The following is a 27,898-nucleotide window of genomic DNA, read 5'->3' as shown; positions in this document are numbered from 1 at the left end:
GACCTCTCGTCGGCAACCATAGCCTTAACTACGGCTGGCAAGGAGAGGTCGTTCCCCACCACTGCCGCGAGTTCGCGGCGCTGCCCCTCCCAGGCTGGGCATTCCTCCAGGGTATGCTGCGCCGTGTCCTCGCCGCAGCTACACTGGTGGCACTCCGCCGTCTCCTCCCGTCTCGCGTACCGGTGCAGGTAGCTCCCGAAACAGCCATGCCCCGTGAGCACCTGCACCAGCCGGAAGGTTAGCGAGCCCCGCTCTCTCTCCAGCCAGTCTTGTAGGACCGGCCGGACCGCCTCAACAGTCCTGTGACCTTCCTCGCGTCCAGCCAGTTGTTCCTCCCATTGGAGGACAATGGACTGTCGGACGAGGAGCTTTTGCGCCTCTACCTCCCTAGGCGCAGGATGGAACTCCTGCAGCCGGAGCTCCCTGCGCCACTCGTATAGAGACGCTTGGGCCTCCGCCTCCAGATCCCACGGAGGCGTTCCCGCCAGCAAGCACGCCGCATCATATGAGGTGGTGCGGTAGCCGCGTACGACGCTGATGGCCATCGCCCTCTGAGCCTTTCTCAGCAGGGCGACATTTCGGGCCGCCAGATTCACCGCCCAGATCGGCGCCCCGTACAGGGCCATCGATCGCACCACCCCCATATATAGACGGCGGCTCGCCACCTCCGGCCCCCCGATGTTGGGCATCAGCCTCTTCAGTGCGGCCGAAGCTGCCATTAGTCGGGGGGTCAGGCGGGCAAAGTGCTCGCGGAAGCTCCATCGGGAATCGAGGACAAGTCCAAGATATCTCATGTTGGACTTTACCTCGATTCGGGTGCCACCAACGATGATGCTGGATCCTGCAGGCGGCGCCTTCCGGGCTGCGTGGAAGCAGAGCGCCTCGGACTTGTGTAGCGCCACCTCCAGACCCAGCATCGTTATACGCCTCACCACCTGTGCCACCGTCACGGTGGCGAGGCGTGCTGCTTCCCGGTACGAGGTCCCCCGGGACGTGACCAGCGTGTCATCTGCGTAGCAGGTCACACTTGACCCCGGGAGAAGCTCCCCCCGCAGCACCCAGTCGTACCCAATGTTCCACAGGAGCGGCCCTAAGACCGAGCCCTGTGGAACACCGCACGATGTCTCCCACCTTGCAAGCCCGCCACCCCGGACCGGATACTCCACGCACCGCTCCGAGAGGTAGGCCCCGACTATTTGGCACAAATAGGGAGGCACTTTGTGGTATTTCAGCGCCTCCCTAATGCACGACCACGGCAGGGTGTTAAAGGCATTGGCGATATCCAGGGACACCGCCAGAAGAACCCCACCGTGGTCAACCGCCTCATCCGAGAGGGCTTTGATGCGCGCGACCGCATCTACGGTCGACCTGCCCTCTCGGAATCCGAACTGATGCTCGGACAGGTCGGGTCCTACTCCTCGGAGGTGCACGACGAGGCGAGCGCAGATGATGCGCTCGAAAAGCTTGTCAGCCTCGTCGAGCAGTACGATCGGACGGTAGGCTGATGGAGATTCCGCGGGACGCCCGTCCTTTTTTAGGAGGACGAGCCGGCCGGTTTTCCATATGGTCGGAAATTGGCCGGACTGTAGACAGGCGTCCAGTAGCCCGCGGAATCTCTCCCCTAGGGACCGCAGCGCCAAAGCCAGGACGCGTCCTGGGATCCCATCTGGACCCGGTGCCGTGTTTTTGGCTTTTAGCCTCCGCACGGCTGCGTCTAGCTCTGCCTCCGTTACCGGAGGCACCCCGACTTCCGCACCCTCGAACCCTGCGAGCTGATGGGGAGGTGCCATTTCTGGGGGCTGGTGTTCCGGTCTGTTCGGAAACAAGTTGGAAACAACCACCCCCAGTAGTCGAGGCTCGAGACTCTCTGTCAAGGGGGGGGCCCAAGGGCGTAATTTACCCCTGACCGTCTTGTACGGCCTCCCCCATGGGTCTCGGTTTAGAGTCTCGAGAAGCTCCGCTCTGGCGCTCGCCTTCGCCTCGCAGATGGAGAGCTGCAGCGCCTTGACCGCCTCCCTGTAGGCACTGTACAGCCGCGTCTCCTCTTCAACGTCTCGGTGTCTGCGTCGACGGGACCGTGTGTACTGGCGTCTCGCTCTGTTGGAGCGGGATCGGAGTTCACCGATTTCTCGCGACCACCAGTACACTTGACGCTTCGGAGGCCGCGGCTTGGCTCGCGACATGCCTGCGTCACAGACTTGTGACATGGCTTCGCGAAACCAGGCTGCCTCCTCCTCGGTCTCCACAGGCCCAGGAGATGTTGTCCAGGCCTGGACGAGGGACGCTATCTCCACCGCTTCACGATCCAGGCTGTTCAGGGCCCAGCGAGGGTAAGGGGTCGCAGCACGGCCATTCGGACGACGATCCGTGTCTGTCGTGCCTCCGGAGGAGGTGGAGACATCAAACCGGATGTACAAATGGTCTGATAATGTCTCCACCGTCTCCAGTACTCTCCAGCCCCGGACGCGGGTCGCGAGTGCCGGGGTCGCGAAAGTAACGTCCACTATGGACTCTCCCTGCCAGCGCACGCAGGTGCTGGCCGACCCTCGGTTCAGAACCGACATTCCGGTCATCGTCGCCCATTCCTCTAACAGGTCTCCGCGAATGTCGGTTGCGGGACAGCCCCAGGCCATGGATTTGGCGTTTAAGTCACCTGCGACAACTACCTGGCGCGGTTGGGTCTGCCCAGCGAGAGCCGCCAGCTGGCCGAGGAAGGCTTCGAACTCGGAGACTCTTCTGTTGGGGGAGAAATATACCCCGATCAGGGTAATTTCGCCCCAGAGAACAGCCACATAGCCATGGCCCCTCGACAACGTGGAGGGGGGCGGTATGCCCTCTACCCCTGCTTTTGTAATAATGGCCACCAAGCCATCCAGGTCCGCAGCCCAGTTGTGGCTGGGGGGGACGTAGTACGGCTCGGCGACCACGGCAGCATCTATCGACCACTGCGCCATGGACTGCAGGAGGAGATCTTGCGCCCCGGCGCAGTGGTTTATGTTCGCCTGGAGGATCCGATTGGTTGACCTCGTCATTTTGGCGCATTGTTTGTCGGACCCTCTTGTGCAGCCGGAGGCGCCGCCACTCCAGGGGTGCCTGGTTTGTTGGTCACCTTCCGGGACATGCGTTTTGGGGCTTTAGCCCCCATCGCGCAGGTACTGCTGCCGGCACTGTGGTCAGCAGGTTTTCCCGCTGCAGTGCACAGAGTGCAGTGGGGCGCGGCGGTGCAGTCCCTGGCCCGGTGACCGGATTGACCGCATCGGTAGCATTGGTCACTACGGTCGATTTCTGAGGTGCACCCCTTCCTAACATGGCCAGGCACCAGGCAGCGGAAGCACCTCAGGGGTCGGGACTCCAGCAACTTCACGTTTGCCGAAGCCCATCCGACGAGGAGTCGCCCCTCAGCCACTTTCTTGGCGGCTGCTACGGGGCAGCGAGCCCACGCTGTGCCCAGGCCTGTTGGCGTGCGGGAGATCCGGCCAACTTTCACTGCCTCTAGGGCACACCCTCCAACTTTCGCCACGGCAGCGGCGAGCTCTTCCTCTGTAACCGAGTCATCCAGGCCGGAAATGCGCATCTCCGCGCATTTTACCGGCCTAGAGATGCGGACGTCGGCCACATTAAGCGTCTCCCTCAACTTGGCAGCAAGAGAGTCTGCTTGGTTGCCGCTGGTGGTGTCTGGGCCCGGGATCTCCAGGATTGCCGCCCCTGTCACTGCCCTACGGAACCTCAGACCGGTGATACCGAGCCCATCCAGGGAAATTTTGGTCTTGGCCTCCGTAATCAACGTTCCGTAGGTAACGCCCCTCTCTTCTGCTCCCGTCTCCAGGGTGAGGACTACGGCCGCTGACCGCGGGGTGCGCAGTAGCGCCTTGGTCTTATTGCGACCCTTCCCTTCTTGCTCTTTCCGCGGTGCCGCCGGCTGTTGCGGTTTCGCAGTCGTCGCTGCTCCAACGGGAGTCTTCTTTTTATTCTTCTTACCCCGCTTGACCACAGTCGTCCATTCCTCTTCCGAGGCAGGCACTGTTGTCTGCAGCCGAGGCTGCCGGACTTGGGAAGCGGGGCCAGGAACGCTCGTAGTACGCTTTTTGGGCCCCTCCTTCTTTTTATTCTTTTTCGCAGCCCGCTTCGCACCCGCTAGGTTGGTAGGAGCTGGAGTGTGACCGGGGGGAGAGCTTCCTGCTTTGGAAGGTGTGGGAGCAGACGACACCTGAGTAGGTTGCTGTGGGAGCAGTTTCTCCTCCAGGGCGCTCAACCTTGTACCCATCATTTCGTTCACCTTGGCCACGATATTGCGCTCTAAGTCACCTTGCTCCCGAGCAGGTGATGTCGCCGTCTCTTGGCGCGTCCCTTCGAGGCGCTGCCCAAGGCTAGCACGCAGGTCGCCCATTTCCTTACGGAGCTCGGCCATTTCCGCCTTAAGGCGAGCGTTTTCGGCGGCGAGCCTCCTCGTCTCATCGGAGACAGTCCGGCCCCTCATCTCACCGACAGCTTCCCGGATCGCAGCCACCGCCTCCTTCAGGATTCGCTGGTACGTGCCCTTTAGGTTTTTGGACTTGGTGGCCACGTCCTTGATAAGCCCCAGACTATCACGCACCTGCTGGTTTAGGGCCAGGACAGTGCGGTTTTCTTCATCGTCTGACCCACTTGTCGTCCCAAACGAATCCGGATGGCGGGCAAGCCGTCTTAGCGTCACCATTTTGGACGCGGCCATCAGGTCCTCTTCAGTTTGCAGCTCGAGCTCCCGGCGCTTAGCCTTTTCCTTGGTTAGCCCGGCGTGGCGCGCCGTGGATGGTTGGCGGCCTGTTCCTCGCTTGGAGGGCCCCGAGGCGGACTTTCCTCGCTCCGCAAGATCGGAAGCCTCGCCGCTCGGCGATGCTCCCGTGTCGCTACCACTGCTTCGCTGCCTCTTCCGTCCTGCGGCCATTTGGGCAGTTAGCGAAACGTCGGATTCGGCGGTTTCCCCGTCGGTTGGCACCGGAGAGAAAAATACTCCGTCCCCAGGGAGGTCACCCGTGTCTATTCTCATGGGGGAGAAGAACTCCTCCCTGCCAAGAGAGGGGACCCTTTCTGGCATGCGTTCTATTCGCACTACGGGTTGCCGTTTCTCACTAAGCCCCCTAGCGTGTTTGGGTGGGGAGCGTGTAGAATCCTCCGCTGTCCCCGGAGGCACGTCATCAACATGGAACACCCAGCGCCCCTGGGCGTCCAGAAGTGGCCGAAATCCATCTTTGGGATGGCCAGTGGAGGCTCCTGCCTCCGCCGGACTGCTATTCTCCCCATCACCCCCTCCTTGCAGCCTCAATACCAAATCACTCTGCAAATCGGTGTCCATGAAGTGTTTGCTTGTGTTGTCGTTTCGGGATCGTGAGTGGTTTGCCCCCCCAGAATACGGAAGGCGGCATGTCGCCACAGCATGGGCAATTGCCCGTCCTGTGGCGACATGGAGGATTGGAACCTCCTGGGGTAGTTCTACATTTTCGTTTCCACTCATTTTGTGTGCTATTTTGTGGAGGTATGCCCCTCCCTGACGTTTGTGACTGGACTCCCTCCAGCCACGCATCCCATCGGCACGTCAGACACACCTTGGGATTGGGGTGATTTTTATAGTGGTTTTCTTCCACTTCTTCATCCGCCGCGCTTGGTGGCCGGAGCCATCCCCACTCCTCACCCCGCCAGAGGGAATTTCTAATAGCCGCACAACCCCCCAGACGCACAACAGATACGCGCGGCATCCGGTGCGCGAGCCTCCCGATCCGCTAACACCGCCGACCCGCCCGGACAAATGGATCTGCAATTGGGTTTCACAGAAGCCCAATGCACAATCCTTCCAGACAGCTAGGCAGTGTCAGAAAAGCAGAAGGCTCCCCAATCCAGCAACCACTCGCATCCACGACGCGTTAGGGAGCCCTCAGCCTCCTCCAGCGCCTACGGGGGAAGTCCCCAGATGTCCTCCTCTCTGCTCGTCCACTGCGCCGTCTGCTTATTCAGAGGGACGCGTGGAGAGCCATTCTCGGGTACAAAACCCCCCAAATACCCCCCTGGTGTTTGGTTCGCGGGACTACGTCCTACCCCGGCACGACAACGGGCCGGGGCATTCCCCTATCCACCACCTGGGGACGCGCCACGTCGGGGTTCACCTCCCCGCCCACTCGGACACCCGAGCAGGTCCGTGGTCCCCACCCCAACCTAACCTAACCTAACCTAACCTAACCTAACCTAACCTAACCCACTTTTCTAGTAGCATTTCCTTTCTATAAGGGTCGCAGTTCAAACCTAGTAATTTTGGCATCATTTTACTTTATTTGGTAATAAATATACATTTTTGGTAATCATAGTGGTTTATTTAGGTGAAAATATCGCATTAATTTGGTCTTCAAGATTTGGTGTTCATTAATGATTTTTGGTAATCATTCAATATATTTGGTATTCGAATACAATTTGAAGTGCAGTCGTAATTAAAACGGTGGTACTTTTGTAATTTTAGCTTTTTTTTTTTTTTTTTTTGGTGCTCAGTAATTTTTTTTTTGTCATGTTGCGCATTATATAACGTGTCTTCTGTAGGTCCTGGTCACCTGGAAGGTGGTGAAAGGTGATAAATACACATTGTAGCATTTACCTTGGGTTACCTCCTTCCCTTCCTTCTGTTTGCAAACAATTATCGTTCCAAATCCGATAGCATTCCAACCGGATAATATCTATCTTTGGCTCCTTTTCAAATTACGATTCTCTTTGGTCTGCATCTGAAATTTACGGGATAACGTTACGGAGATGCTTAAAGCTCTCATGAACCTTCCTGCTGCGGTGGAAGCCTGGGACCTCTGCTTGGCTTACTTTGTACCACCTTTTTCTTTAACTTGCCTACGTGCAAAATGGCCCTAAGCCACCTCGATACGTACCTTCCTGTTTTTCTCATAGTTTTCTTATAGTTTTGTATAATTTAATCGCTGTATTAATCTAATTTTAGGCTTTTGCAACTTTTTGACATGTTTATTTATGTAACTGACGTAGCCGTCAACTCCCTTCATCTTTCGAATTTCGCTACTAAAGAGTCTAGTCTGTATACTTTCGGCAAAGGTTATTCAAAATTTCATTGAAAATCATAACTGGTTCACAACTATTTTTAAATTTCAAATTTTGTAAATTCTAGTTCCTAAAATCCGCTATAAAAGCAGAACAACAGTCATCTGGAAGTCAGTCTTACGCCAGCTCTAAAACAAGAGCGATCTTCTAAATTAAGGGTCCGTGCGGGGCCGAGGCAGGCCCCGCACTATCAAGAAACCCTTGTTCTTTTGGGCTATTTTCTCATGCTTTTTTCGCGTATCTATATAATTTACGTTCGCACGTGCGTGCCTGAGCGCGCCTCTACCTCTAAGCGTGCGCGCCTGTGCGCGCCTCTACTTCCAAGCGTGTGCGCCTGAGCGCGCCTCTACCTCCAAGCGTGCGCGCCTGAGCGCGCCTCTACCTCCAAGCGTGCGCGCCTGAGCGCGCCTCTACCTCCAAGCGATTGCAAGATTGCGGGTTACGCAATGAGTTGTGGTTTTTCATTGGTGATTTAGCCAATGATGCAGATTGCGGGTTACGCAATGAGCTGTGGTTTTTCATTGGTGGTTTAGCCAATGATGCAGATTGCGGGTTACGCAATGAGTTGTGATTTTTAGGGTTCCGTAGCCAAATGGCAAAAAACGGAACCCTTATAGATTCGTCATGTCTGTCTGTCTGTCCGTCTGTCCGTCTGTCCGTCTGTCCGTCTGTCCGTCCGTATGTCACAGCCACTTTTCTCCGAAACTATAAGAACTATACTGTTGAAACTTGGTAAGTAGATGTATTCTGTGAACCGCATTAAGATTTTCACACAAAAATAGAAAAAAAACAATAAATTTTTGGGGTTCCCCATACTTCGAACTGAAACTCAAAAATTTTTTTTTCATCAAACCCATACGTGTGGGGTATCTATGGATAGGTCTTCAAAAATGATATTGAGGTTTCTAATATCATTTTTTTCTAAACTGAATAGTTTGCGCGAGAGACACTTCCAAAGTGGTAAAATGTGTGTGTCCCCCCCTGTAACTTCTAAAATAAGAGAATGATAAAACTAAAAAAAATATATGATGTACATTACCATGCAAACTTCCACCGAAAATTGGTTTGAACGAGATCTAGTAAGTAGTTTTTTTTTTATACGTCATAAATCGCCTAAATACGGAACCCTTCATGGGCGAGTCCGACTCGCACTTGGCCGCTTTTTCATTGGTGGTTTAGCCAATGATGCAGATTGCGGGTTACGCAATGAGTTGTGGTTTTTCATTGGTGGTTTAGCCAATGATGCAGATTGCGGGTTACGCAATGAGTACTGTGGTTTTTCATTGGTGGTTAGCCAATGATGCAGATTGCGGGTTACGCAATTATGGATGTACAGAATACTACTAGTCTAACAAACTGTTCCATTTCTGCAGATAATAAAGCTCTAAGCAAATAAGGTTATTGCGAACTTGCACTTGCACTTGAACTTTGCGCCTTTGAATATGTCGGAGCGAGACACCAGAAAGACGTATTGCAGCATTACAGTTCATAGTTAGACGCCTGTATAAAATCGATTAGCAATGTTTGGCGTATTGTTGAACTAAAATGACAGGTAGAAGGCTTTGGAACGTCAAGATGTGTACCTATCTTGAGTGAACGTAGGCACGGGCAGGCATTTTTGTCGTTATGTTGGTAGACTGGTCAGGCAGGTTTACCAACTTGAATTGGAGGCGGGAGCGGTTGGCTCCGCCGCTGGAACTGGCTTCCTTCTTCTTGATCGGACCGCGCTAGAGATCGGACGTTAGCCAAGCTCGTGCCTAATTCGCTACGTTCCTGAAGGCTTACACCTGAAGGATTATTCTGAAAGCTTATAGATTCTCACGTTGTTTAACCGTTTAGCTAAGTGTTTTATTCCAAGTGTTATTTTGATTTCTTATGTGCCATTAGAAGCTTACTTTTGTAAAATAAAGAAACTATGTGTTCTTTTGAAAAGATGTGTCCCGCCGAGTTTGTTGCCGGGTTAAATCTTCTCGGGTCAGAGGTGTAGCGTTGGAACCGGTTTAGTTTGACTTAAATAAAGATTTGAACGATTTCATGTGATCTTTTTATTTTTATTGAATTCCGATTCCATCGTAAGATCGTTTAGTTATTTTTATTATTTAGTACTGAAATAATAGTAGGCACTAGTATGGTTAATGAGTCCGAATGTTTATTTCATGCGTAGGTAGCATACCTACTGTTTTGGCTGTGAAGTAATACATCTAGGTACTACCCCCACGCGCCCACCGCCATCGGGACCATCCGTCGCCGATATCAGCAAGTGGGATCGATGCGGAGTTTCATGTATTGCTTACACAGCCACCTGGGAGCGTGGTGTATTTCTGGTGACCTACATTCCTTAATCTGGACACGTGGTAAGGTAGGCTCACGTGTTTAACCTTCATTTAAAGGTGAGTGCAGTTCATTATGTTATTTGGTGTGAATCATTGTGAATTATGATTGGGGCTGTCGAACAGAGTGGTCGTGACGTGATGTCATCTCTGGTATCGCCACGTTTCTTTATAATTAATTTTTGTAATCCATTTAAATCGAAGCGATCTTGAGTTATTTTGATTTGAAATCCATACTGTTAATTAAAACCAAGTATTAGCTATCACGTTGTGATATTATTTCATCGCTCACTTGTGAATCTACCCTCAATAATTGATTTTTCATGAAAATACAATTAATTTTTAAAATCCATTTAAATCTAAGTGATCTTAATTTATTTTGATGTGAAATCCATATTGTTAATTAAAATCAAATATTGGCTGTCGCGACGTGATATTATTTCAATCGCTCACTTGTGAATCTACCCTCAATAATTGATTTGAACATACAATTAATTTTTAAAATCCATTTAAATCTAAGTGATCTTAAGTTATTTTGGTATGAAATCCATATTGTTAATTAAAATCAAATATTGGCTGTCGCGACGTGATATTATTTCATCGCTCACTTGTGCATCTACCCTCAAAAAATATTTTTTTTATGAAAATACAATGCACCGTTAGAAATTGATCCTGCTGATTTGCCAATGCATAGGATTATGTAATCTTTACCCTGTAACGTTTAGTAATTAATAAAATTGCGACAAATTATTGCTCGTAATGCCGTGATAGATCACAAATCGTGCACACTATGGAAACATGAGCTACGCATATGAAAATTAATGTTACAGTGTCCTGCAGCCAGAGCCGAGCGAACTTGCAGACACCATTACGCCCGTGACACAGAGACAGCTGTGCAGTATCTTCTGTGCTGGAGATTTGGAAATAAAAGGACAGGTTTCGTTCTAATTGTTTATTAGTGAATTTTATTCTGAGTGTAATGGCGAAGCATAACAGTCGAACGTAACTAATAAGCTGTCACTTTTCATATTGGCCCATTTTACCGTGTTACTTATTTTTGGAACACGTGTTTGTTTGTTCATAGAATGAAATAAAACACACTCATTGAAGTTTAAATTTTATTCTGAGATTTTTGAAGTCCCGTATACATTGGAAATTGGAAACATGTTTTTTGTGTCTGCTACCTTGCATTTCATAAACTTTTTGAGTTTAGCCTGCATACATGATAAACCTGATACCGTGCAAATGATGATTTCAGTAACAGCCAGCTATGTTGAACCACATCGTGTCTCTCGCAATCTGCCGCAGCAACGGCAACGGCAAGCGGAAAGGATCAGCCTCCGTGCTTGTGTTGGACCTCACCACCACCACCTTTGACTTGGTCGCGTGCATCATACTTTATTAAGCTGGTGAGCAGTTCCCATTTCGTTGGGATTATTTTGAGATGTTTTCCATGCAGAAGCATGGAAGTCTTTGAGCGAGTTTCTGTTGTTAAAGCTAAAGAAGAAAGCTATCTTTAGTGATTTTGATCAGTAATGTTCAGTTTCAGTTGATCAGTTGACGCTGATAGTGCCAATGGTTCTGAGTAACATGATTTAAAGACCTGTTTTTAATTTCTTTTTTTTTTTTTTGGAATTCACTGTTAACATTGTTTTGCTTTCGACGGACTGAAAGCTTGTACTTTTGTAGGACTGAAATTACGCCCGATGGACTGGGCACTACTGTTTTGCTTTCGATGGACTGAAGGCACGTCCGATGGACTGGGCAATACTGGTTTGCTTTCGATGGACTGAAAGTATGCCCGATGGACTGGGTATTTTTTAGTGACCGCATCAGAAGTGCCGGAGCATGTAAGAGGTGCACGTGGTCTGCTTTTTATGTGCAGAATGCTCTTTGCGAGGAGTAGCACTTACGCAGCTGAGATGGTTACTTCTGACGAGGGTCTGGTATCTGCCGAAGGACTGGCAATGCACCGAAGGACTGGTGTTGTTTTGTTAAAAATGAATTCCCGTTTATGTACTGTGTTCATATGAGTAAAATTGGAACTATCAATTCAGAATGTTATTTATTTTAAGATGTCTTACAAAAATTTAGATCACATATGACTAATTTTTTTTTTTTTATACCAGATAATTTCCCCGTAAATTGATATTGACGACAATAGTAGTGATACTGTCGAGCAATGAATTAGAGCTGTTGTGATTTGTGTTTGTGATGTTTGGGATTGTTCTGTTTTTACATAAATTTGAGAGTATCCGCCAGATGGAGGCGATGATTATTGGAGTGTATCCGTTAGATAGCGGCGATGATTACTGATGATTATTTTTATTTAGTCGTTGCTCGATGGACTATTTTTGACTAGAGAATTGAGGATTGTTAAAGTAATTTTGAACAATTATTTATTCTGGTTTGATTGATAACAAAGTTTGATTTTAATAGTAATTTGAGTGAGACCCAAATTGTTGGTCAGGAATGACCGAGCGATGAGATACTGTGCTGTATATTTTGTTACAGAATCAAATGCATACATCCACACACGAGGACGTGTGTAGCGCAGGACGGCCGTGTCGGAGCGAGACACCAGAAAGACGTATTGCAGCATTACAGTTCATAGTTAGACGCCTGTATAAAATCGATTAGCAATGTTTGGCGTATTGTTGAACTAAAATGACAGGTAGAAGGCTTTGGAACGTCAAGATGTGTACCTATCTTGAGTGAACGTAGGCACGGGCAGGCATTTTTGTCGTTATGTTGGTAGACTGGTCAGGCAGGTTTACCAACTTGAATTGGAGGCGGGAGCGGTTGGCTCCGCCGCTGGAACTGGCTTCCTTCTTCTTGATCGGACCGCGCTAGAGATCGGACGTTAGCCAAGCTCGTGCCTAATTCGCTACGTTCCTGAAGGCTTACACCTGAAGGATTATTCTGAAAGCTTATAGATTCTCACGTTGTTTAACCGTTTAGCTAAGTGTTTTATTCCAAGTGTTATTTTGATTTCTTATGTGCCATTAGAAGCTTACTTTTGTAAAATAAAGAAACTATGTGTTCTTTTGAAAAGATGTGTCCCGCCGAGTTTGTTGCCGGGTTAAATCTTCTCGGGTCAGAGGTGTAGCGTTGGAACCGGTTTAGTTTGACTTAAATAAAGATTTGAACGATTTCATGTGATCTTTTTATTTTTATTGAATTCCGATTCCATCGTAAGATCGTTTAGTTATTTTTATTATTTAGTACTGAAATAATAGTAGGCACTAGTATGGTTAATGAGTCCGAATGTTTATTTCATGCGTAGGTAGCATACCTACTGTTTTGGCTGTGAAGTAATACATCTAGGTACTACCCCCACGCGCCCACCGCCATCGGGACCATCCGTCGCCGATAAATATATATTCCTAAACAAAATTCGATTGAACTTGATTGAGCAAACTTAAGTAAAGTCTGTTTGGACCTATGATTATGATCAGGATAGCCGAGTGGACTTGTTGTTCCTGTAGAGTTTTGACTTGCATAGTACTCTTCCCACGAGGACGTGTGAAAGGTCAGAATGGCCGTGTCGCAGACCGTCTATTATGAATTTATGACGGTTGCGTTTGATGGAATGTCAAGTATTGAAATAGTCTATGCTTGAGTGTGTTTGACTGCGATACAGTGACTTTTATATGAATGACCTGAACAGCTTCTTTAATGGATTGGTTCCTGGCTGATTTTGAGGACAGCCCGAAATGAGATGGCATCCTGAGTGGAACCATCAGTCAGATTTGAATTGGAAAGTGTCGCAGTCAACCTCACTACATTCCTATAATTAATATTTTATGAAATCTATCGTTTTACCTATGCCGTACATTGAACATCTTTAATTTACGTGATGGTTTATCTCTAATCGACATATAGAAGATTATATTCCAATTACTAGTCTAGTTCCTTTGTTTCCCACCTCGGACGTGTCTCTGTTAATATAAAAAGTTGACAAAGTTTGAAGCTCTTCTTAACAAAAAAAACGCATTGAACCGATTTGCAAGACCCAGGTGGTACCTACCATAAGAGCTCTGTGAACAAAGTTTTGTAAGTAGTATCCCATCAAAAACATTACATGTAAAAAGGTGCAAGTCTCGCAACACTTTTACTACAAAAAAAATTTGAGATGTAATGTGAAACCAAGTCGGTTATTTTAATCAGTGCCAGGGGGTGTTCGTATCAATAAGATATCTTTAATTTGTAATACATATAATGACTTGGCCATCGCACGGCTGCATAATGACATAAGGATCATCGTCACCTATTAAAAATAATTCTAATTGAACATAACGCTAACGCTAATTGCAGTTTGAGCATTACACATATTTACGAGTACGGTACGAGTAAAACATGTGCGATTGCCAAGTCATTATATATTGTATTACAAATTAAAGATATCTTATTGATACGGTTTTAACACCCCCTGGCACTGATTAAAATAACCGACTTGGTTTCACATTACATCTCAAAACTTTTTTGTAGTAAAAGCGTTGCGAGACTTGCACCTTTTTACATGTAATGTTTTTGATGGGATCTCATCTCTTTTTGTAGGCAGTCCTTCTTTTCGGGTACTCATACCCATACTATGTATACACATAATTATCATAACTAAACACATCTTCATTCATACTCACATCGTACACCGTAGTGTACCTTTACTTTACCTACTATTTGTAGGAACTGCAACAGTAACTTTGTAATAGCATATATTTATATGGGATTACAAACTTACTTATGCAGTACTTAGATCTTTAAAACGTGACTGATATTGCAATATTTTTAGGTTTTCTATGGCTTGATAAGCTGAAAACTACTTATGTTTAAAATTTGAAACGTGTGCGTATGCTAGAAGTATGAGATCGAGAATGATGATCGGTGAGTGAGTGAGTGTGTCAGTGTCGAAAATAAGGAACTTTGACGTACAATAATTCTTAAACTACAAGTTCAAATTTAATGTTTTTGAGAATATATCTAAATCATGTTAAGCCCTATATGTCACTGAAAATTCAGGGTTCTAGCTTCAGCCAGCAAAAAATTACAGGACGTCGAAAATGGCCTGAATCGCTTCGAGAAAAGGATGGTACGGCCGTGCCTCTTTGTTTTGCTCGACTTGGCGGGTGCACTCCCGTGCCCCCAGATACTGCACATGTGATACTGCAGATACTGTACTAAAAATGTGCGGAAATGGGAGATATGCAATTTTTATGGCATTTCTTATAATACTTTATATAATAGTTATTTACGATACAAGTGCGGAAAAGAGGAAATTCTAAACGAGTATCGATAAATTAAAACACGACCGAACGTTTTACAGTACACATGGCACTTTAAAGTTTCGACATACGCACGAAAAGTGCTGTTTTACGCACTAGAGTGCGGAAAAGTAGCCCCATATGTACTGTAAAAAGCTTTTTCACCACACCTGCTGTGGTAAAGGCTCTCTTGATTGTTCAGAAACTGATGAGAAAGTTGCATTTTATCCACACGTGAGCACAGAATAAATAATATTACTGGTTACAGAAGGCTCACTCTCTAACAAAACGCGTCTGTTACGATCAGCACAGATATGACCGCTAGGTGGCGACAGCGCCACGCGCGGCTTATGGCTATTAGCCACCAAAATTGGTGTGGAACGGATGTACTTTTAGCTACTTATTTCGAGTTGTTTCCTTATGTATTTTGCCATTTCGTAGGTATTTTAGAAGCCATGGCAAATTTTTTCGATAACTACGTTGTACCTACAAGGGTTCCGTAGCTCAAAAGGAATAAATAACGGAATCCTTATTAGGGATTGCAAATATTCCAAACTTTCAGATATTCGAATATTCGACTTTTTCTGACGACATATATATGTCGGCGAAGGATGGTCCTAATGGCGGTGGGCGCGTGGGGGTAGTACCTAGATGTATTACTTCACAGCCAAAATAGTAGGTATGCTACCAACGCATGAAATAAATATTCGGACTCATTAACCATACTAGTGCCTACTATATTTCAGTACTAAATGATGAAAAGAACTAATTGCTATTAGAATGTTGACTGGTTAAATTGAAAATAAAAGATCACATGAAATCGTTCAAATCTTTATTTCAGTCAAACTAAACCGGTTCCAACCCTACACCTCTGACCCGAGAAGATTTAACCCGGCAACAAACTCGGCGGGACACATCTTTTCAAAACAACACATAGTTTCTTTATTTTACAAAAGTAAGCTTATAATGGCACATAAGAAATCAAAATAACACTTGGAATAAAACACTTAGCTAAACGGTTAAAGAACGTGAGAATCTATAAGCTTTCAGAATAATCCTTCAGGTGTAAGCCTTCAGGAACGTAGCGAATTAGGCACGAGCTTGGCTAACGTCCGATCTCTAGCGCGGTCCGATCAAGAAGAAGGAAACCAGTTCCAGCGGCGGAGCCAACTGCTCCCGCCTCCAATTCAAGTTGGTAAACCTGCCTGACCAGTCTACCAACATAACGACAAAAATGCCTGCTCGTGCCTACGTTCACTCAAGATACTCCTCTTGACGTTCCAAAGCCTTCTACCTGTCATTTTAGTTCATCAATACGCCAATAGATGGTGGCGTTATTCACTACGCAACTTTATTATTTCGTTACAAGCAAATAATACGTAGCCAATTAGCAAACTATGAACTGTAACGCTGCAATATGTCCTTCTGGTGTCTCGCTCCGACATATATATTATAAAAAATAAGAAAAGGAACGAGAAATCGGTTTATTATCGTTTTATTCAAAAACTTTTTTCACATATTGCTAAAACTGATGATATTTTGCAGAAATCCACTTAATTGACTAGATTTTATCATCCTACTATGAGATGCCCACATTTATAAAAACAAGTAAAACGCCAAAATTAGACGTACCTATTCAATATTTCTAGATAAAACTTTTATTATAAATGCCTCGTTGCGTGAAATAATATAACTTTAACCATCCAAACACCTAGGTAATGTAAGATATATTTTTAGTAGGTAATTATTTTCCGATTTATATTAACTTGTAGTCACTCAGAGGCCTGTAAAAAGGCCTTTAATTCCATTGTATTTTGAAATTTATTGACTTTATTTGTTTTGGCAAGTTTTTATTCCTAATGGTCGGCTAATTATATAATATTGGAATATTTAAGGGAAAAAGTTAGTTGACTACTGGGTGGATTATTCGTCAGCTAAAGGTGCATGGTTAGATTACCTAGTTGGGCAGGTTTGGTGTATGATCAAATTTGAGAATTGCGATAATTGGCAAGGTTTAGACTTCAAAAATTCGCTTAACGTACGCTTGTACTGAATAAACAGAATGACCCTTTAACTTAAAACTTATGCACCGTAAAAATAACATCCTTTTGATTTCGTCTTCTTTGAAATTGAGTTAGGTTTCACTGTATACACGAAGTCTATCGAGAGGAATACAGTAAAACTATTATTTCCTTCGTGTTTGGGTACCTACCGTTCCTCATGCACTGTAAATACCCGGAAAACACACAGAAACTCTAACTACAGCGGATGAAATAAACATTTTATAGTAATAAAAAATATTCGAATATTCGAAACCTGAGCGGCCGAATATTCGAATATCAAAACAGGTCGAATATTCGACAAATTCGAATATTCTAATTGGAAGCCCTAATCCTTATAGGATCACTTGTGCGTCTCTCGTCTGTCTGTCTGTCACAGCCTATTTGCTACGTATTAACTGGACCAAATAACTTGAAATTTGGTACACATAATACGAATATAAGTCTGTAACCCAAAGGACATGTAACGTACGCAAATGAATTTTAAACGTAATAGGGGCCAGTTTTGGGGGGTAATGGGTAAATGAGAAAATTGAAAAACAAAGTTATGCATATTATATCGTGTTATATCTACCTATACATGACCTATACATGTAAAATTTTCTCAAATGTTACCAGAATTCATGCTAAAACACTGATAAATCAGTAAGTAAGTAAATGTCTTGTTTTGTGGAGCGTCGATTATATTTATACTTACAATACATTTAATTTGATTAAATTAAATAAATAAGTACAAAATTCCATCGTTCTCACCATGCGAGTCTGGTGGCCGTATCAAGCCCATAAAAGTGGATCAACACCGGATGTAGCTCAACCCAAGAACATAGGTCTTTTGAACAAAAACGCGTTGTTCAGTTTACTCTGCAGATTAGTAGTAGTGGTGGGGCCGAGACGGTCACTCGGTCAGTCGCACGCGTTCCTCGCGACATGGCGGACGGGGCTTCAGACGCGGCGCCGCCGGCGCTGCGCGCGCTGCTCGACGACGTCGCCCGCGGCCAGGACTACCGCGACCACCGCGTCGCCGTCACTCCTCTCTCCACCGGCGGCGGGAACTACACCTCCGAGCTCTTCCTCATCACCATAGCGGCGCCCGCCCGCGAGGACCTGCGCCTCTTCGCCAAGGTAGCCAACATCAACGGAAAAATGCGCAACGACGCGCCCATCACAAAGTTCTACGAGACCGAGAGATTCGTCTACGGGACGCTGGTGCACGTCTATCGGAAACTGGAGGAGAACAACTCGGTGCCGGCCGAGCACCGGCTCTACTTCCCGAAATACTACGGCTGCAATCCGAACGTGTTCGAGGAGACGATCGTGCTGGAGGACCTGGGCGCGCGCGGGTTCGGCACGCACGACCGCCTCGAGTCGATCGACTGGCCGTACGCGGCCGCCGCCGTGGCCGAGCTGGCCAAGCTCCACGCGCTGTCCTTCGCGTACGAGCACGACAACCCGGAGGAGTTCGCGCGGGTGCTGACGGAGCGGAGCTTCGAGTTCGGGTCGGACGAGGAGAAGATGAAGGGCGTGTGGGAGAGCATGGTGCGCGGCGCGGTGGGCGCGTGCGGCGAGCGGCACCGCGCGCGGCTGGGGCGCTACCTGGCCGAGAACGCCACGCGCGTGCGCGACTACTACGAGCCGCTGCGGCGGCCCGTGCTGGTGCACGGCGACTACCGCCCCAGCAACCTCATGCACAGGCTCAAACCAGTGAGTTTCGTCATTTCATTACAATATTATTATGAGTAGTAGGTACTGTAGGTATTACTTACTTAAGATCTATGCATTAAATATTTGTTTGCAGTAGGAATTATAATGTTACATTACATATATACAGGGTGGATTTTCTTTTTGGGTTAGTGAGGGCAGATACCAGCCCTAGTAGCACGGTCGCATTTTTATCATTTATCACCATGCCTGTCACGTTCTAACAAGTATATAAGTGCGAAAGTGACGGGCTTAGTGATAGTGGATAAAAAATGGAACCGTGCTGAGCCCGCAGATCCCGTGCTGCTACGAGAAAACGGTCTTAGAAGACCTTCCCTCGATTTCAAATTAATGAAGATTGGCTTTTACAGATTTTGAAAAAAAACATACAGGCTGCGAGAAAAGGGTCATTTTTGACAAACTTTTTTTTTATGCTAATCGATCCCATTCCTATTGAGGATCAAAAGCTTGTATGGAACAAAAAAAAATATCCGGCTAGAAAAGCCACAAATTGAGGAAAACTTAATAAAGAATAAAGAACTTTTCGCATACAATTTGTATGAAAATGAAAACTTTTTTTTTCACATATTTTTGTATGCCAATCGATTCCATTCCTATCCAGTATCAATAGTTTGCTAGGGGTAAACTTTCGATAATGTACTAAAACGCCACAAATTAATAAAAACTTTTTCCATACATTTATTATGGAGAAAACGTGAAATCTTATTCACAATTTTCTGACCTTGCCTACATAATCTCGTCTGCCAAGGTGTTTCGGCAGGAAAAGCCTTGGCAGACTTATATATTCCTGAAATGGGGGTTCATACCTACCGACTGGAATTGGTTTCATGGTGGTATCAGATGGGTTAATTTAGGGGTCCCGATGGTCACCTTTGAGAGCGTCTTCCAAGCAATTCCGGTAAAAAAACAACTGGCAGACTTCGCTTTTCTGTGTCTACGTGTAAATTTGTAACTGCTGCCATAACTATTATTTCGGTATGAGATGGGTTAAATCAGCCCCCTTTTTTCGCACTGGAAGTGGCCTTCTTTTCGTACTTTCGGCAAGTTCCGCCGTGGCAGACTATCGAATTCGGACTTCACTTTTATGGTAAACCATTGTGCATTATTTCATCGTAATCAAGTAATATTAACAAGACTGTTTAGTTATGGAGGAGCGGGGCACCCTGATACAGATTCACTCATCTAAAAGGAAGTCCCAACCACTGATGGCAATTTGTAGAAAAAAAAAAAGAAAAAAAATAATTTTTCATTTTAATTTCATTTTCATCGTGGTATCAAGTCGGTTAGAAATTTTGCGGCCGGCTCTTCTACCAATATCTCAATAAGTGTTCGTTCCCGGTATCCCGGTTCGTGGTAAAGCAAAACAGATAATTAATTAGCAAATACGTAGGTGGTAGGTGTTAGCAGTGTAAGTAACGCCAATTAAAAAAAAATCTGTGTCGGGATAACTCGATTCTGCGCACATATTTATTGTAGGTATGGGTAATGATACAGATAATGTGTCGCATAATGTGAACAGTCGTGATATGTTCGTGCAGGACGGCGCAGTGGAGGTGGTGCCGGTGGACTGGCAGACGGTGCGCGCGGGCTGCGCGGCCACCGACCTGCTGTACCTGGTGTTCGCCGGCTCGGACGCGGCCTTCCGCGCGCAACACTACACCCGGCTAGTGGACGAGTACTACGCGCAGCTGCAAGCGGCGCTGCGGCGGCTGCAGCTCGACCCCGACATGCTCTACCCGAGGGCGGACTTTGATTATGAACTTCAACAGGTACTTACATATTACTCGTACTACAACTAATTGTACAGCCCTATCGCAGAGTTCTTAATTTTTACTTACGAGTTTAGGTATTGTTAGAAGAGCCGGCCTTAGCAGTAAGCAGCATGCATTATTTTAGAGCCACGAATAGGTACATATTGATTGGGCCTATCTAGACGCAGAAAACCGCCTGGCTGGGGACTATTTAGATAGATAGATAAACACTTCATTCATTTCCACAACATACATGGTAATTACAAAGTTATTAAATATTGGCATGCAGCTTAAATTAAAAGAAAAACTTATATAATTACACGATATGACCAAAAAAAACATAAAAGGACATAACCATGTGTCGTGGCAGAGAATTGGCGCTGGCTCAGCATGATGATGCGGCAAGCCACATCGCTGATATTCTGCCAGGACCTTACAATAAAAGTTTGTGCAACGCTTTATGACGTACATTATGTTTCTGTATGGCCTCCGAATCAGTAGCTGGGGATGTAACCGGGACAAAACGCTATTTAAGCTCGAGAGGTTATACGAGTATATGTAGTTGTCCTGTGGTTGTGATTCTTTATCATTGTTATCAATCGTATAATATCATATAATATAATCTGCAGGAAGAGGCGCGACGCGTGTGTCCAGTCCGTGGCCTTAGGGTACTAGCACCATCGCAGTGATGCCATTGATTCGGTCGCGTAGCGAGACGAGAGCAACTCCAACGAGCAATCTCCATTTTCCTCTCGACCTCGATTCGCGAAATACGCGAATCTGTGCCGACGGCTCCATTGACAAACAAACCTAACATCCTATTACTATTACCTCAGCTAATTTGTAATGGCGTGCTTGCTGACGATGCTTACACAATGCCATTAAACACTTACTTACATTAATGTTTTACTGTTGGTACCGATTATACCATCATTTAAGAGTTTACATCGAGGATCGAGTCTCATAAGTACTAACTAATACGATGCAGGATACATTTTATGGTTAAGATACAGTCAAGTCAAATATAGGATAGCAACAGAAGTTAGAAATAAAAGGATAGACCTTGTATTGCAAGTAAAATTTCCAAGAATAGTTAGTTACCGTAAAACGAGGTGACTTTAGGAAATTTTGGGGATACTTTGATAGTTTTAAAACTGCCACTAAATTATCATTATTCATTATTTTCTCGAACTGTTCGTGTAACAAGTTAGATTATTATACATACTTGTTTACCTACTACTAAAAATCCGAATAAAAATATGTAACGGCTGAAAAACTGAAATATCGAAGTCGCCCCTGCATTTGAAAGTCACCCCGGTTTACGGTACCTATATAAGTACCCACTAATAAACAGTAGGTACCTACCTATATAAGTACTTTAGTCAGTTTAGTCAAGTTAAGCGTATGAGTGTTATCAAGAGTGGTGATTAGATAACTTCCGCATTACATCCAAAGCTGTGTAATGACATTCAAATGAGTGTGTTATTAGCTTATTAGTCATTGCCAGCACGTATTTAAACACAGACTACAAACCGGCCTGTCTGCCCACCTGCCTACTCTAAAGCCCTTGCTACACGGTCGCCGACAAGCCTTCTAACCGTCTGTCCTTGGTCTGACCTTGGTCAGTTTTCGTCAAATTTTGTTGGAAACAACTGTCTACACGGTCCGTCCAGACCAAGGCCACGCGGTCTGAGGGGCTTGTCGGCGACCGTGTAGCAAGGGCTTAACAACACGCTGACCATTGATAATTATGAACCTTAACCCTTGCATAGTGTTGCCAAATGTCTACAAAGCATTCGACAGCTCACAGATTAAGGGTTAAACAAATTCTATTTGTTCCTATATATTATTTCAATAGTAAAATTAATAAATTTTCCGAATCATTACATAAATTTACGCAGTATTTTAATTTATAAAAATTACATTTGTTTATAGACGGAATGTCGGAAAACTTGGAAAAACCTGGAAGTTGATAATTTTTAGTATGTCATTTTGGGCAGATTTTTCGGGGTTTGTAATTATTTTATATTTAAAAACTTTATCATAGGTATATCACAAATAGTGTACAGTCACCAGCATAAATATATGACTGTGGGCAGCCGTGCAAAAATATCTGATGCTCCTTGGAGGCATAAGTATATGACGACACTACCTCGGTAAAAATATGTGATGCTTTGTGGCCGGCAAAAATATCGTTAGTCTGTATCCGCATAAATATCGGATTGGGTCGTTTTAAAAATATTTGACGACTCATAAAAATCAAAATTACGATATTTTTGCCGGCCACAAAGCATCACATATTTTTACCGAGGTAGTGTCGTCATATACTTATAGCTCCAATGGACCATCAGACATTTTTGCACGGCTGCCCACAGTCATATATTTATGCTGGTGACTGTACCTTTCTAATGGTAGTAAAAAATTTCATATGTATTACTGAAAATTACATATTTACACATAAATATGATTTAGCCAATTCAACTTCTAACACTGATTTCGCAGTGGAAATCGAAGTTATATTTTTTTTTTACTATTTTTCCTAAAATCGGCAAACAATTATGTGATACATATATACAGATGTGCAAGTTGCAGAAAATATCCAACTAATTGGAAACGTAACGTTCTCGGAAAGCTCGAAAAATATTCACACGAAAGAAAGGAAACTTTCTTTTTGGAAATATAGGAAGGTTCCGATTTTCTCCAAGTGAACATTTTGCGATTTGAATCTTTCCGACAGAACATCAGTAGGTAAGGTATGTTCCCATACACTCAGTATTAAGTTGACTATTTAACGCCTTAGCAATCCAATGCAATGCTTTGTTTACTTTCGACTAAGTATTAAGTAGGTATTACCTATATCGCAAATGGTGATGCTAATTGAACCGCACCTGTAACAATACGTACCTATCAATTAACATATTGGTTTCTTCGGGTGGGTTTCCATGAGCTGGCATAATATATACATACCTATAGTTACAACGGGATCAGCATGGTTCCATTTTATCGCCTGTGACTATGTCCGTCACTTTCGCACTTACTTACATAGGTACCTACTTGTTAGAACGTGACAGGGATGGTGACAATTATGCAGAGCAAAGCCACTTTCAAAATAAAATATCGACTTCAACTTCTTAACCAACAAAAGCAACAATTTTAAATAGCATATACCTTAAGCTCACTCTTGCTCCCTTCTTTTTCTTCTTAAACTACTTTTTACTTTGCCAACCGCACTATTCGGGTAGTACCTACCTACCTAATACTTACGAAATTTTTAATACTAGGTATAACGTTACCAAATGTCCAAAAATACACACACACATATACACTCACACAATAATGTAGGTACACGTCACACACAAATTGCACAGTATTAGGGTTCCGTAGCCAAATGGCAAAAAACGGAACCCTTATGGATTCGTCATGTCTGTGTCTGTCCGTCTGTCTGTCCGTATGTCACAGCCACTTTTTTCCGAAACTATAAGAACTATACTGTTGAAACTTGGTAAGTAGATGTATTCTGTGAACCGCATTAAGATTTTCACACAAAAATAGAAAAAAAAAGCGGCCAAGTGCGAGTCGGACTCGCCCATGAAGGGTTCCGTATTTAGGCGATTTATGACGTATTAAAAAAAAACTACTTACTAGATCTCGTTCAAACCAATTTTCGGTGGAAGTTTACATGGTAATGTACATCATATATTTTTTTTAGTTTTATCATTCTCTTATTTTAGAAGTTACGGGGGGGGGACACACATTTTACCACTTTGGAAGTGTCTCTCGCGCAAACTATTCAGTTTAGAAAAAAATGATATTAGAAACCTCAATATCATTTTTGAAGACCTATCCATAGATACCCCACACGTATGGGTTTGATGAAAAAAAAAATTTTGAGTTTCAGTTCGAAGTATGGGGAACCCCAAAAATTTATTGTTTTTTTTCTATTTTTGTGTGAAAATCTTAATGCGGTTCACAGAATACATCTACTTACCAAGTTTCAACAGTATAGTTCTTATAGTTTCGGAGAAAAGTGGCTGTGACATACGGACGGACAGACAGACGGACAGACAGACAGACAGACATGACGAATCTATAAGGGTTCCGTTTTTTGCCATTTGGCTATGGAACCCTAAAAACAATAAATTTTGGGGGTTCCCCATACTTATGTCATGATTTTTGGTAATTATATCAAAAAGTGTAAGCAAATATGAATTTTACTTGGCAACTTTCTGAAAATACCTGAATTTAATATTAGGGTAATGGGTAATGTTTAATGACTTACCTGGCAACACTTGAGTTAGCAAGTGGTAGGGGTAAGTGGGAGTTAAACGGACGGTTGTGCAGACTCGTTCACTTGGATTGGGGAGTCAAAGAGAGAACATCTTGATGGTAACGGGTGAGCAAAGTTAAAGAGGCACCACCATTTTATAATTAGAGCAATCATAGATAAATTTATAATATTTCAGAAGTGTTAACGTACCACTAACCCACAATAAGATTTTTAGATTCGATCGGTAGAATAAAAACGTAAGTTGTCTTTATTTTATTTCAATAGTAGGTACCTAAGTACCTACATAATGGATTGATTTTATGAACCTCGAGTAGTTTATGTGTTTCGAATGCAGTTTTGTAGCTGTAAGAAGCTTAGACTTTCTTTACATTGTTGCTTTGTAGTGTTGTTTTAAATTATCAAGATATTTTAATGCAAAAAAAAAATATATAAGGTAGTTTTATTATACATGAGTGGTAGTTGTATAATCAGCGACAAAGTAAAATTTTACATCAATTCATTGTAAAAGTATTGAGTTTAGTTTGGTTTGTTTTAATGAAGGTAGGTAACCTACATTTTGCTAACGGTAAAAAGTTATACATTTAATTATATACTCTTTTTAGTCGGTTGCTATTACGACATCTACCTACAATGAAATTATAATTATTGTATTAGTATTAAAGCGGCAGACTTTTGATTTTGGAATGAGTTCATAAGTTAATAGTTATGTACCCGTCGATTTAATGGCTATTTAGCACAGATTATTGTTTTATATGTACCTATTATCTACTATAAATGATCAAAATTATTGTCATCAAATTGCAACGTCGTAAGAAAATTGATACATTTATGAGTAGATAAGTACATATTTGAAATGCCTATTATTTTGATCTTTTTGTGTTTTATGATTACAGATTGATGTGTGGGCTTGTGCTGGTGATCAGTGATCGGAAATTTGTGCTATTGAATTATGTCTTATTTATTTCATAAAATATAGTACATGTGTAGCATATCGCGGTTAATTGGGACGGAATAAGCCTTGTTCATTGAAACTGAACTGATTAACTATAACCTATAGTTTTTGTCCAGCAATTTTTAGTGACAACGGTACTTTGTTCCTCTCGGTTAAAGCCTATTTAATTTTTTTTTTGTCATATGCAAACTAATAATATTTTATGATACAATATAATCATTACAATTAATTTAAATGAGTACCGTATAAGTAGTATTGTGCAATGCAGTGCATTTACGAAATAAATATGACATTAGTAAGATAACAATAGCACAGGGATCCTGATACTTTAAATCGACGTTAATATGAGCTTGTGTCATTTGTGTTTGACGTGGAGGCGTCTTTTGTGTGACGTGGAGGCGTCTTTTGTGTGACGTGGAGGCGTCTTTTGTATGACATGGAGGTGTCATTTGTATTTGACGTGAAGGCGTCTTTTGTGTGACGTGGAGGCGTCTTTTGTGTGACGTGCAGGCGTCTTTTGTGTGACGTGGAGGCGTCTTTTGTGTGACGTGGAGGCGTCTTTTGTGTGACGTGGAGGCGTCTTTTGTGTGACGTGGAGGCGTCTTTTGTGTGACGTGGAGGCGTCTTTTGTGTGACGTGGAGACGTGTTTTGTGTTTGACGTGGAGGCGTCTTTTGTGTGACGTGGAGGTGTCTTTTGTGTGACGTGAAGGCGTCTTTTGTGTGACGTGGAGGCGTCTTTTGTGTGACGTGGAGGCGTCTTTTGTGTGACGTGGAGGCGTCTTTTGTGTGACGTGGAGGCGTCTTTTGTGTGACGTGGAGGCGTCTTTTGTGTGACGTGGAGGCGTCTTTTGTGTGACGTGGAGGCGTCATTTGTATGACATGGAGGTGTCATTTGTGTGTGACGTGGAGGCGTCATTTGTGTGACGTGGAAGCGTCATTTGTATGACATGGCATTGTCATTTGTGTGACGTTGTGGCGTCATTGATGTTGTTTTGTATGACGTGGAGACGTCATTGAAGCTGAATTTTTGACGTTGGGGCGTCATTAAGGTTAAGTTCTATATGACACGAAAGTGCGTCATTTGTATTACTTAAGCATGCGTTATTGGAGTTTCGTTTTGTGTAACGCGGGTATGTGTCTGATGAAGATGACTTTTTATTTAAATTTAAAAATTTAGAGATGTTTGGAACAAGTAAAATACATAGTATAGCGCGCGTGTACGTTATTGAAAGTTAAAAAAATAAACTGATGTGGATCTGACAGGCTAATGTTGATAATTTATTGCAGATCATGTTAAAATGTTTATAGTGGAAAAAAGTAGGCATAGATATCGTGAGAGTGCAGAGGATTTATGTCGTACTAGCGACAGCTCCACAGAATTTTTTATTAATATTCTGGTAGTTCTTGTTGTGTTTTTGTGATAACAAGCATTTTGAATCTATGTAAGACTGAGTCTGGAAGGTTGTAATGTAAAGACATGAAAAGGGTTTGAGTACTTACATTTCAAGTATTTTAAATATTTCACGGATAAGTACGTGTATTATTTCGATCGGGTTGCGCAGTAAATGTTAATGTCTTATTCCTCTTTTAAAATGTCGACGTGGTTAATGAGAGATACTGCAAATAGTTTCAACATAATGAACAAATTGAAATAACATTAATAACAGTATGGGAGTAATTCTCTTAAAAAGGACAGAAGTTAATGACAAGTAAAACTTTACCAACCATATGACTTGGTCAGTCTAATAGGATGAGTTCGGAGTTGATTTTTTGATCCCTGTCTTGTGCGAGTGATCTGTTTGCACGGAAATGTAGTTAAGTTTTCATTAACGTGTTTTGCAAAGTCATATTAAATGTATTGAGAAGGAAGTGTAAGAATTTTGTTTATTTTAAAATGATCATGTGCTGGAGTACGAGGTGGAACAAACGAGATACGAGAAACGTTGAAAGCATCAAAGGAAGTTGATATTGGTTTTGACCTGCTCAAATAGGAGTGAGGGGTCAAGGTGACTGAGAATTGTTGAATGAATTGTGAAATGGGGTCAATGAAAATTTACAGAGTTAGTTAAAATGTCACATTTGTGCTAACTTTATAACAAAGGTTAGAGAATATTTTTTTTATACCAGAGAACTCTTGTCATTGGCGGAAGATTGAAAAGAGTAGTTGGTTTTTACCTCATCGGGTTTTTCTAATGAATATATTTTGACTATGAAATGAATTCAATAAAATAATATCTGTGTTGAATATTAAATACAATGATTTTTTTGAAGCTATAGTTGACTGATTGATGTCAGAAAACTGTTTGATTTAGAATTTTTCACACTAACGCAATTGGCAATAACTTATTGTATAAATTAAATTAGTATATGTACATGCCATAAGTGAGTGGTAGTTAAAATATTTCAAACCCATTTTAATGAACTATGAAGCAGTAAATGTTCAAAAACTAACTATA

General features: G+C 43.9%; 1 protein-coding gene across 1 annotated transcript; it reads left to right on the top strand.

The window, feature by feature from the left end:
• Nucleotides 1-17,596: 17,596 nt before the first annotated feature.
• Nucleotides 17,597-20,890, top strand: LOC134655486 (uncharacterized). The gene is made up of 3 exons (XM_063510950.1): nucleotides 17,597-18,432; nucleotides 19,989-20,219; nucleotides 20,831-20,890. The coding sequence occupies exons 1-3, from the start codon at nucleotides 17,659-17,661 to the stop codon at nucleotides 20,888-20,890; spliced, it is 1,065 nt and encodes a 354-aa protein (XP_063367020.1). The 5' UTR covers nucleotides 17,597-17,658.
• Nucleotides 20,891-27,898: the final 7,008 nt, after the last annotated feature.

This window comes from Cydia amplana, chromosome 16 (genome assembly GCF_948474715.1).
Source record: "Cydia amplana chromosome 16, ilCydAmpl1.1, whole genome shotgun sequence".
In the NCBI taxonomy this organism is placed as follows: Eukaryota; Metazoa; Arthropoda; class Insecta; order Lepidoptera; family Tortricidae; genus Cydia; species Cydia amplana.
Note: the sequence above shows the minus strand (reverse complement) of the source record. Positions and strands in the feature narration are given on the sequence as shown.

Coding starts and splice junctions, on each gene's coding strand:
- LOC134655486 (XM_063510950.1), top strand. CDS start 17,659: ATGGCGGACGGGGCTTCAGACGCGGCGCCGCCGGCGCTGCGCGCGCTG. Junction 18,433..19,988: donor TCATGCACAGGCTCAAACCA/GTGAGTTTCGTC, acceptor ATGTTCGTGCAG/GACGGCGCAGTGGAGGTGGT. Junction 20,220..20,830: donor TTGATTATGAACTTCAACAG/GTACTTACATAT, acceptor TATAATCTGCAG/GAAGAGGCGCGACGCGTGTG.